Source organism: Silene latifolia, chromosome 3 (assembly GCF_048544455.1).
Source record: "Silene latifolia isolate original U9 population chromosome 3, ASM4854445v1, whole genome shotgun sequence".
Classification (NCBI taxonomy): Eukaryota; Viridiplantae; Streptophyta; class Magnoliopsida; order Caryophyllales; family Caryophyllaceae; genus Silene; species Silene latifolia.
This window is the reverse complement of record NC_133528.1, coordinates 106089826-106102081: the sequence shown is the minus strand read 5'-3', so window position 1 is coordinate 106102081 and position 12256 is coordinate 106089826. Positions and strand designations below refer to the sequence as shown.

Sequence of the window (12256 nt, the reverse complement as noted above, 5' to 3'; positions counted from 1 at the left end):
CGCGTGGATATTTACTGCAACTTGCCTTAATGATTTTGCGGCTGAAACCCTAATCCTTTTTGCTATAAATACTTGGGTGCTTCATTAACTCGAACTCATCAACATAATTTCTTCGTCTTCTTTTTCTTAACTTTCTTTCTCTTCAGTTATCTTAATTCTCAACTTCCCAAATCTCTTAATCAATCTTCCATAATTCTTCAAACAATGGTCGCAAAGAAAAAAATCTACCAGGGGCGGTTCTTCCCGCAACTCCTCCTCCTCAAAATCCTGGAAGTCTCCTCTGAAACTTTGCCTGCCTCTTCTGGTGCTCCTTCACCCACAGTAAATAAAACGAGTGATCCTCCATTGGAGATGATCTCAATATCTCATGGTGCTTTTCAATTTAAGCCCACGAAGGCTTTAAATGAAGTTCAGTCTCCTGCAAACCGTTTGAAGCCTGAGTTCGAAAAAATTTTGAAGGATAAGGGAATCATCCTGCCGACGCTGAAGTCCGGATCCCGAGGATTCTCCCATCGTGGCCGACCGGGCTTGTCCTGGTTGGTTCTGCATTCATGACTCGGCTTTCGGGCGGTACAGTAAGCTTCCTTTTTCTCCTCTTATGGTTGAGGTTATTAAGGAGATTGATGTCCCTTCTTATCAATTGATGCCGATGGTGTGGAAAGTTGTATGTGCTATTGAGAACCTATGTAAAAAACACAATGTCTCTTTTTCTCTTGATGATTTGAAGACCTGTTATGCTGTTAAAACAAACAGTCCTGGCCGTATAAGTTTCAAGGTCAAGCCGTCAACTACTCCCCTTCGAGCAATTTAGACAAAGTGGCCATGATAAGGGTGGGTCTGCTGGCTATATGTTTGTCGGACCAATTATGTGGGTCCTGATCTGGCGTATTTAAATCATGAGGCCTGTGTGGCTGGTGAGTCCTTTGATTTCTTTCTTTAACCTGCATGTTTTTCTTGTTAGTGAAAAAATGAAATGAAAATAATAAGTCATACCTCTTATGTGTGCAGTTGATGATTGGGTTCCTGAAACTGAGTACCCTACTCCCAATGTCTCTGCTTTCCTTGCTATTCCTCCTTTGGAGAGGTCCCGGCCTCTTTGTTGTGGGGTTGGTCACCTTCCTCGCTGTTTGAAGGCCGACGGTGCTCCCGTGGTCGCTAAAGCGTCGGGGGGCTGCTGGTGCCGACACTTCAGCGATAAGTCTTTTTGATTTTTCCTTTCTTTCTACTGGACTTCCTTCCCGATAATACTTAGTTTATATTGCTTTGATATAGCATTTCGTGTTGCGACTACCAGGTCGTCTATTCGTCTTGCCAGGTTTAGTATGGTGACCTCTCGGCCAGTGGCTAAGATTAAGGAGGAAGGTCCTCGGGGAAGTGGGGATATCTGAACTGTCATCGACTTGACCGAGCGATCGATCTTTGCCAAGGTCGCTCGCACTGCTTGTCCCTGTTTGAAACAAGTTCAACACCCCCCGAAGAAAAATTGAGGATGTTGATGTTTACGCCCCGGTCGAGGAGGTGAGAGCCAGGTTGGATAACCTGGAGGTCGCTAGGGTGAAAATCAGGGACTATGCGGCTTCTAAATCGGATGTCATGCTCACCCTTGCCCTGTTGAGACCGCATATCGTGCGATTGCTTGATGGATCATTCATCGACCTCTTGGTGGTGCCCCGGCTCTTTGTAAGGGAGGTATGTTGGAATCATTTCCATGTGTTTTGTTTTTGGTAGTCTTCTATTGTTGGTATAGGTTACTCATACTTTTATCGTCTTTGGTCGTGTGTCGCAACTGTCTCTCACAATGCCTATCGTGGCTACTTCTTTGGTAGCCAGGATTGATCTGATGAGATTAGATTATGATAGGTTGAAGTCTCGAGCTGAATTTGCAAGGGCCGACTTGGTGCCAAGACTCGCTGATTTGACAAGAGTGCAGGCTGAGAGGGATGCTTTGCTAAGACTGAGGCAGCTTCAAGCACGCGGCTGTTGTAGGAGGCCCTGGATAGGAATGAAGAGCTTACCTAGGAGAGGGATGACTTGGAGTTCAAGTTGGATGATGCCTCCCTCTATTTCTATATCAAGGGAAGGGCAAATTGCCATGTCGAACTGTCGAGGCCAGGGGAAAAATGGGACCTACTGAGAGATGGCTTTTGTCGCTTCTAAGTATCCTGACCCGCATAATTTGGAAAATGAACAGGAGGTCGATTCTACGGGGAGCGAACGTTGAGGCCGAGCTGGCTAAGAGTGGGGAGCAAAGTTGTTCTTGATCTTTGATGCTTCCGAGGAGAAGCAGTAATATTTTATAATTTTCAGTTGGTATTTTGGCCCATCCAGGGGGGATGTCCCTGGACAAACATTATTTTCGTTTTCCTGTTTTGGGTCAGGGGGGCTCTCCCTGGCCTTTATGAATATTTCGGTACCTTTGCCCCAGGAGGTAAGGGTTTATTAATATAGACATGATGGCCTTCTTTTGGCTGATTTCACTTTTGTCTTTGCTTGATTTGTGAGTTTCATCCTGTTTGACCTGTCAAATATTTTGTTTGCATGATTTGCACATTATTCTGGTTAAATAACCTGCATATTTTGGTTTCAATGTTTGTCATAAGTATTTCAACCAAGTATAGTTTTTTGCTATAATGGTTGAAAGGGTGGGAAATCCGGCCTGTCAGGAGGGCTTATGTCCCCCGCCTGTTTGGAGGGCTTAGTATTCGGCCCGTCGAGAGGGCATTTTAGATCGATGGTCGGGATAAAACACCCTTGCACCGTCTTCTTTGCGTCCCACTGTTGTTATCCGTGGCAGAAAACCTAGTCGGTCGGCAATTATTTCATGCCCGATTGGTCCCGACTTTTTACCGTATCCGGTGATGGTTACCAACTCGTTAGGCACAATTAAGTGCAAAATTTTTGTTTCAGGAATATATAGTAGAGTAGCCCTCAATCCCGAATATTTATGCGTATAATCTTTTATTATGTATAATTGTTCGATTCAAAAATAGATGGGTTAGTTGAGCGGTATAAAATACGGGCAAGTCATATAAAGCATGTAGTTCATCACATAGCACATCGGGTTGAGTAGTGATTGAATTTGTACTGATCGTAGCCTTTGATCTGATCTTTACATATGGAATAGTTTTAAATGAGTTACATTCCAGGATCTTGGGATCATTTCCCCTTCTAGTGTTTGGAGCCTGTATGCTCCTTGTCCAACAATTGAATCAATTAAGTAAGGGCCTTCCCATGTGGGAGCTAGCTTGCTGTGATTTTTCCTTTTTATTTGGGAATACTTTGCGTAGGACAAGGTCTCCTTCTTTGAAGACCCCGATCCTAACGTTTTTATTGTAAGTCATGGTAATCGCTTGTTGATATGATGCCATCCCGATTTTGGCAGCGTCTCTTAGTTCTTCTCGTCGGACTAAATTATCTTGCATCGGTCTTTGTTTGTTTCAACGTTATTCAGCCGGATCTGGATGTTGGTACTCGTATTTCTGCAGGATGACGGCTTCGCACCATACACCAGGGAGTAAGGTGTTTGGCCTGTCGCAGCTTTTTGGAGTTGTCTGTCTGCCCATAGTACTAATGGAAGTTCTTGACCCATCCGCCTCGTCTTCTTTTCGCTTTTTTTAGGCACTTATGACTACCTTGTTGCTTGACTCTGCCTGGCCATTAGCTTTTGGGTATCCAGGGGTTGATGTTACCAGGTTGATGTTCCATTCTTGCGTAATGCTTGGGTCCTTTTACCCACGAATTGAGTTCCATTGTCACATACTATTTCTGATGGGACTCCGTATCTGCAAATAATGTTTGTCCTGATGAAGGATATTACTTCTTTTTCGGTTACTTGCCTGTAAGAGTCATCCTCGATCCACTTAGAGAAGTAATCGGTCATGGCTAACATGAAGTCTTTTTGTCCTGGAGCTACAGGCAGTTTTCCCACAATGTCCATGTCCCACTTTATAAATGGCCAGGGCGCGGAAATTGAATGAAGGAGTTCAGATGGCTGATGTATGATTGGTGCATGGATTTGGCAAGCTTCGCATTTTGAAGAGTATTCCGAGCGATCGGCCCTCGAGGCGATGTGCTTTGTCCTGAGAATTTTGCTTGCCAGGCTTTTTCCTCCTTTGTGATTGCCACAGTGTCCATCATGTATTTCTTGAAGTACTAGTTTGGCTTCGTCAGGCTCCAAGCATCTCAGGTAGGGTCCAGCCTGCGATCTCTTGAACAAGGTGTTATTGATGATAGCATAAGATGAAGCTCTAATTCTAAAGGCCCTTGCCTCATGTCTTCCCTGAGGTAGTATTCCTCGGAGAAACCAATCATAATAAGGTTAGTCCAAGAGTTACTATCCTGATTGACAGGGTTGACCTGTTCACGTTTGCTGATGGTCGGTTCTAATAAGTGCACAATTGGTATTTTATCAAAAATAGCGGGGGTAAGTTTGAACCTAGGGTGGCGCAGAGCATCACCGGTATTCGTGTCTCTAGGTATTTGATCGATATCAAATGAAGGAAATTTAGCGGTAAGGTTTTTTGCATATTCTAAATACGAAATCATTTTTACATCCTTAGCCGTATAAATTCCCTTTATTTGATTGGCAATTAAGAGTGAATCAGTTTTTACCTTTAGGTTTTGAACACCGAGGTCTAGACATACCTTTAAGCCTGCTATCAGGGCTTCATATTCTGCTTCTTTGTTGGTAGCTTTGAACTCACACTTACACATGAGCTAGCTATTACTTCTCCCTGGGGTGACTTAAGTACTAATCCTAACCCTGTCCCTCTGGCATTGGATGCCCCATCTATGAACAAGGTCCATTCTTGATCTAGGGTTTTATTTTCTAGTTGGTTGACCTCTTTTATTAGGTCTGGTTCCAGGTTAGGGGTGAAGTCACCACAAAAAACTGCTAGGGCCTGCGATTTGATCGTTGCCCGGGTTCAAAGGAGATGTCATATGTGCTAATCAGACCGACCATTTGGCCATCCCGCCTGAAAGTTCAGCTTACGTGGGACAGACTTTATGGGTAAGTTGGTCCCGACTATAATTGGGTGACTTTCAAAATAAGGTCTCGACTTAGTACACGACATTATCAATGCTAAAACATATTTTTCAAGTAGTCCATACCTCAACTCAAAGATCATCTAGCGTGCTTTTACATACATAGTAGATTGGATGTTGCTGCCCGTCCTGTTCTTTCACTAGGATCGCACGATTCTTTGTGTCGGTGACAGATGATAGGTATATTGACAAAGGTTCTCCCTTTTCTGGTTTAGCCGGTAAGGGTGGAGATGATAAATAGGATTTTAGATCCTGGAAAGTCCGCCTCATGTTCGTCCGTCCACTGGAATTGTTTATTTTTCCCGAGTAAGTTATAGAATGTCTTGCATCTTTCGGAAGATCTTGATATAAAGCGGTTCGGGCGGCTACCCTACTGTCAATTTTTGGATATCCTTGACAGACTTGGGTGACTGTAGTTCCAGGATGGCCTTTATCCTGTTCGGGGCTTGCTTCTATGCCTCTTTTTGTGACCATATATCCAAGAAATTTGCCTGCAGAGACCCCAAAGTGGCATTTTGCGGGTTCGACTTCATGTTATATTTTTGTAATATCTCAAATGCTACTTCCAGTGCTTCACGTGATCTTCGCATTCTTGGATTTCACCACCATGTCATCTATGTATACTTCCATGATGTCACCTATCCGGTCTTTAAACATCATGTTGACCAAAGGCGACGATCGTTGCCCCCGCATTCTTCAGCCGAAAGGCATGGCGGTGTAACAAAGATATGCCTCGATCCTGTAATGAATGCGCAGACTCTCCTGGTCGAGGGTGCATCTTTATTTGATTGAATCTTTGGAAGCATCCATGAATGTTAGCATCTCGTGGCCTCATTTGTTGCGTCTACCATAGCATCAATATGAGGCGGGGGAACGGATCTTTAGGACATGCTTTGTTCAGGTCAGTGTAGTCTACGCAGACTCTCCACTTTCCATTCTTTTTCTGCACAACAACTACATTAGCCAGCCACTCAGGGTACATTACTTCCCTGATCATCCCCATATCCAGGAGTTTTTCTACTTCTTCATTTATTATGGTATTTCTTTCAGCTGCAAATTTGCGCCTTCTGTTGCACAGGCTTAAAAGATGGGTCAACATTGAGTTTATGAGTAATAATATCAGCGCTAATTCCAGTCATATCAAAATGTGACCAAGAAAACCAAGATGATTTATTTTTAAGGAAATTTACCAATTCAGGCCTGACATTATCTGGTGCGTCAGATCCTATTAAAACATACCTGTCAGGGTACTCAGGGTCTAGAATTACCTGATCTTTTTCCATTCTGGGAGGTGCTACATACGTGCTCCTGACAGGATATTGTAATTGCTATGCCAGGGACTTACCTGCCTTGGAAGGCTTCAAGGCTGCTGTGTAGCACTCATGGGCTGTCTTGTGATCCCCTTTAATTGTGGCTATGCCCCAGTCTGTTGGTATCTTGATGCACTGGTGATAGGTTGATGGTACGGCCTTGACGTTGTGAATCCAGGGTCTGCCCAGGATGGCGTTGTAGGATGACAAGCAGTCAAGAACCCCAAACTTTTCATAGGATGAGACTCCTTCCACATAGGTTGGGAGGTGGATCTCTCCTAGAGTGCTCCTGGTTTCTCCACTGAACCCTACTAGGACGCTGGATTTTTTGGTGATTTGATCCTCGTCTATCTTCATGGCTTTCAGTACGTCAAGCATGATCAAGTTTACTGAGCTGCCTCCATCTACCAGGATTCTTCTTACTGTGGCTGTTCCAATCTGCATAGAAATGACCAGGCCATCGTGATGAACATCAGGGATGCCTACTAGGTCGCAATCGTTAAAAGTGATTGTTGGAACTGGATCCAGCTTGCAGGGTGACACGGTCCTCGGTGTCCTGGCTATGTTTTTTGCCGCTGAGCTTGTCAGGCCACAAATTTCTGAACCGCCTGATATGAATTTTACTTCATAGAGTGGTGGTGGTGGAGGGAGGCTGCGATCCTGCTTGTGCTCCTGATTATCTTTATCCTGGTTTGCATTCCTGCCTTTTGACTTGATCAGGTCTTTTAAGTATCCTGATTTCAGCAGGTAGGCCACTTCCTTCCTCAGAGTGAAACAATCATCCGTGGTGTGTCCAATATCCATGTGAAATTCGCACCATTTTGAATTGTCTCTTCTGGGATTTGGATTTTCTACCTTCCTGGGCCATCTAACAGTCGTTCCCATGTTGTCAAGCCTCTGGATCAATCCTGCAGTATCAACACAAAAGTTATGTTCGGAGATAGGTGGATAAACCTTAACCTTACCTTGATATTCATGAGTCAGGTTGACTTCTGATTGATCTGGCCTGGAATATGGAGTAGGTCTGTAATTGTTCCCTCTGTTGCTTTTCCTATTACTGTTTTCATGATCCCTTGGTCCACTGGGTGATCCAAGCTTGTAGCTTTTATCTTCTTCCAGCCTGATGAAGGCAAGGGTCTTTGCCTGAACATCTTCGAAGGTGTGGCAGGGATACTTAGTGAGTTCACTGTACAAGTCACTATGTGGTAGTAACCCCTGTCTAAACGCCTCCACTGCTGTTCCAACATCACACCTGGGTATATATACTTTTTCTTTGTTGAACCTTGCAAGGAATGTCCTGAGTGTTTCATCAGGCTTCTGTGTAATTCGGTAAAGGTCACTGGATCGTTTCTCCAACTCCCTGCTACTTGCGAACTGCTGGTTGAAACTGTTAATCAGGTTGGCAAAGGAATGGATGCTGCCAGTAGGCAGGTTGATGTACCATTGCAAGGCAGGGCCAGTCAAGGTCGTCCCAAATCCCTTACACATGCAAACTTGTCTGAATTCGCTGGGAATGGACGCAGCCAACATTTTCTGCTTGTAAAGAGCCACGTGATTTTGTGGATCCGTGGTTCCATCATAGACCCTCATGGATGGAATTGTGAATTTCTTTGGTAGGTCTACTTTGGCTATTTCGTCTATGAAGGGTGAATCAGCATAGTTGTCAGGGGCAGCTTCTTCCATACTGGCAGGTACTCCTGGTATCTTGTCAAATTTTTCATTGAGTTTCTTGATCTCCTGAACTACTGCCATCATGATAGCTGCTGCAGATTCATCAGGTTTGTAATCATTTTTCGGCTCTTCATCACCATCTACGTTAGTGATTTTAGGAGTATTTGGGCTCCCAAAACTGGAAAAATCAATGTTTTTGATGATTGATGAAAATGGGGTTCCTGGTTGGAATATAGAGCCTGCCCCTTGGGTTTTTTCCAATTTTTGTTTCGTGGTGACTCGATTCTTTCAATTGCAGGATCTCTGCTTCAGTTTGGGCCACTTTTTCTTTCAGGCTTTCCAACTCAGCGATTTTTTGGAGAGCTGCATTCAATTGATCTTCAACGGTGGGTTGGGCCATTTTTGTTGTAAGTTTTTTAAGTTTTTGTAAGATGATAAAGAAGGGTTTAAAGAGCTAGATGCCCCACGGTGGGCGCCAATTTTTTTGTGTGGATTTTGCGCAAGGCGAAATCAGGTCAGGGTGATATTGTGCAGGGTTAACTAGCTCTAATTAGATTTCTGGTCAGGTTGACAGGGTACGATTTAAACAATAAATAAAATAATAGAAATAACAAGACAAACAATTTTGTACGTGGAAAACCCTTAAATGGGAAAAAACCACGGGCACCAAGCTAGGAGAGGATTTCACTATATGATTTTGAGAGAATATTCCAATGATAACAATAATGCTAATGGTTTTGTGTAATATGTGTCCTTCTTCTTGTTGTACGATTGATCTCCTTCCAATAGCTCCAAAGTGTTCCTTATATAGTCTTTTATCTTGAACGGCTGCTTTGATCTGGTCATTAAAGGCTGAATATTCTCCATAATTGCTGGTAATAATTACCAAATATATCACTCTTAATTACCGCAATTACTGCATAATCTTTACACTTAATGCTGCGTATTTATTTCCTTTAATGTACGCGGATTTGGTCAAATATTGTCCTGATATTTAGACCATTGTCCTCTCCATGGCCTGGCGCCTAACTTCATGTGCCCTGAGAGCCTGGCACTCTGAGAGCCTGGTGGTCAGGTTCAGGTGAAATGCTGATCAGAGTGGTCTGCGGATTTCCAGGCCTAACAACTACATTAATAGTCGTAGTAGATGTACGCATATCTGAATCACAAATTAGAATTTTCAAGCTTTCTTTTCGTGTGACCCTGGAAAGTGCCACATAAAGCTGGCCATAACTAAACACTGGTCTTGGAAGATAGATGCTGACCTGAGATAAAGACTGCCCTTGACTCCTGTTTATCGTCATCGCAAAACAAACAGCGATAGGGAATTGCCTTCTACTGAAACGTACGAAAAATCTACTGGTGTCCGATGGAGTAAGTGTTAGTCGAGCAATATGCACTCTATCACCTTTATGACTACCAGTTAAGACAGTACATCTTATCACGCGTGCCCCAGATCAGTCACAATTAGTATCGTACCGTTACACAACCCACGTGATTGATCAATGTTTCGTAGAAGCATCACCATAGCACAGACCTTCAACCTCAATCGGTGATTCGAGAGTCCGACACATTTGATACTGTTGAGGAATTCAGTAGAGTGTATGTCACCGTCACCTGTACCTCTGTCATCACTACACACCTCATCGGAGGTTAAATAAATTCTCTCATCCTTTTTAATAAGCGACAAAACATATTCATTTACTGATTCAACAATCTCGTGAGTAGGGGCGAGGATTGACCTTTGTTGGAGATATTCCGGATTCCACAATTGTGCAAGCAGATCCGGATAAGTGACATCTACTAATGTCTTAATAGGATTCGTCACATCCCGAATGAGTAAGTCGGCTGGTAATTCTAGATCAACTTCTCCATCATTTTCACCGCCTGCTATACCATCTCCAATCTCCAAGAGCCATTCAGATAATTTTTGTAACTCCTCGACATTGTCGGTTGAACTACCAACTTGCAATCGCATATTTTTGGTCAATCTAAGTACGTATACATATTATAAATTTTATATCATTTAAAAGCAGTACGACAATAATAAATTAAGTAATATAAGACTCACATAAAACGGTAATATTGATATTTAAATAAAGACATAAATACCTTGTAGAAATACCACAAATACGATGAACACAGGGATGCATCCACAACACCTGCTCTACTTCCTTTCGAAACAACCAGTAAAGTCTGTCAAAAATCACCCCCGAATACCACAACTTTCCCACCAAACGGTAGTTCAGCATTTCCCACGTGCAAAAGACGCATTACATCTTTCAAGCTTTTATCAAGGGCCTCAAAGCAATGTCTATGAGTCGTCGGTGCTTCATCCCATATTATGAGTTTAGCACGTATCAAAAGTTCAGCTAAATCACTGTCGGGCTTAATTCGAGAGCAGATGGAGTCCTCCGTTACATTAGTAGAAATTCCAAACCTGGAATGAGCTGTTACACCACCTGGTATCAAAGTTGCTACAATTCCACTTGACAAAACAGCCACAACAATATCGCCCTTACTTCTGAAACCGGCACACAAAGTTCTCCAAAGGAACGTTTTCCCAGTTCCACCATATCCATAAACAAAAAACACTCCTTCTTTATTATTTAAAACAGCTTCCATAACTTCATTATACACCAACCTCTGCTCGTCAATCATTGAAGATAGCTGAATCTCATGTTCTTCACTCAAGCACTGTCTGTCATACGACAACGCATTCATGACTAAACTATTTCGATGATGTGACGTAGACATATCTGGGAGCGGTATTCCCTCAAATCGACTAAGTGAACTACCATTTATTTGAAGAGAATTTTCAATATCAATAAGTGCATAATTTTGCAACTCTTCATCGATTAGCTGTAAATCTGGTGTACCAAAAAAGGCAATATTATCTATGTGATTTTATATACTGCAACAATAAATGCATGGAATAGATGAAGGTAAGAATACGAAATATGAACAATTGTTTTAAAGTTGTTCTAATTAAAAGAGCAGTAAATCTTTACTATTAATTAAAGACATACCTTAATTGTTAAGAACATTACATTGCCTATGAAGGATGTCGTCCGATAGCAGCTGCCAAGTTTCGTCCCAAACTCTGCTCGGCATAGACAAAGTGCCACAAAATAATAAAGTCGCGAACAGGTTTCTCAAGTAGAAGCCAAATGTAACACCCCCATACCCCAAGGTGCCTTACCAAGACCACCTAATGCATGGAAGTGCTACCATCTCGGTTACCCGAGGTAATGTATATCAAATTAACCATAAAAGAACATACTTTAGATAAATAAGTTTAAAGTGATTACATCAAAACCGACTGTAAAGTAAAGTACAATTGTTCTAAAACCAAAAATGCAACTAAAGTAAACAAAAGTATTATGATAACACAGCAGAAGACTACTATCAGACTCGTGGCGACTCCATCCCCAGCTAATCCCGCGCATATCCACAGTATACCTACTAGACAACTGCTCACCATGCCCGAATGGATCACCACAGTTTTTAAAACATTTAAACGGGGTCAGTTACTACATAAACAATATAGGATAAACAACAATAGATACACAATCACAATCTCCAACACCGTCACATCACCAATCACCTGACTACACACTAAAGTGTGTAGCCCTGCCAGAATATCCATCGCAACAGATATTCCACGCCGCCAGTGGGGGACCGCAACCGTTCCCACCAAATCCCCGCTCATCAACTCCGAGCGAAAACCCAAGTTCCTTAATGTGCACATCCCCTCCTGTAGCGGGTTCCACAAAGGGCGAATGAAGGACGTGAAGCCACTCCCGCAAGTGACTCCACTCAGCCGAGGATGCGCCTCGCGAACCACAGACAAACACAACCAACCAAATTATACAACAACAATTACCAACACTACTACAAAATTCGTTATCCACATCGGACATTTTGGTATATGGACATCGGATACACACTCGATGTAGAGTTTGGTCATGTCCATTGTGGATTAATGTACATCGGATTTTAAACCGATGTCCATTAAAATTTGCACAACGGATTTCTATATATCTGATGTCCATATGACATATAGACATCAACCTTTTTGGAAGTCCGATGTCCATTCCTTGCCATAGGCATCAGATATCTAAATAGTCTGATGTCTATTGTAAAATATAGACATCGGTTTTTTATAAAAATCCGATGTTTATAATTATTAATTTTAATAAAAAAAATATATATATTACTATATTATT

The 12256-nt window shown here is 42.5% G+C and overlaps 2 protein-coding genes across 2 annotated transcripts; both read right to left on the bottom strand.

Moving 5' to 3' along the window:
- Nucleotides 1-9058: 9058 nt before the first annotated feature.
- LOC141649435 (uncharacterized) lies at nucleotides 9059-10005 on the bottom strand. The gene is made up of 2 exons (XM_074458126.1): nucleotides 9507-10005; nucleotides 9059-9186 (listed from the first exon to the last, which is right to left on the bottom strand). Exons 1-2 carry the CDS (start codon nucleotides 10003-10005, stop codon nucleotides 9059-9061), a joined length of 627 nt encoding a protein of 208 aa, XP_074314227.1.
- A 221-nt stretch (nucleotides 10006-10226) lies between these two features.
- On the bottom strand, nucleotides 10227-11950 carry LOC141649434 (uncharacterized). Its single transcript, XM_074458125.1, has 2 exons — nucleotides 11914-11950; nucleotides 10227-10897 (listed from the first exon to the last, which is right to left on the bottom strand). Exons 1-2 carry the CDS (start codon nucleotides 11948-11950, stop codon nucleotides 10227-10229), a joined length of 708 nt encoding a protein of 235 aa, XP_074314226.1.
- Between the last annotated feature and the right edge of the window lie 306 nt (nucleotides 11951-12256).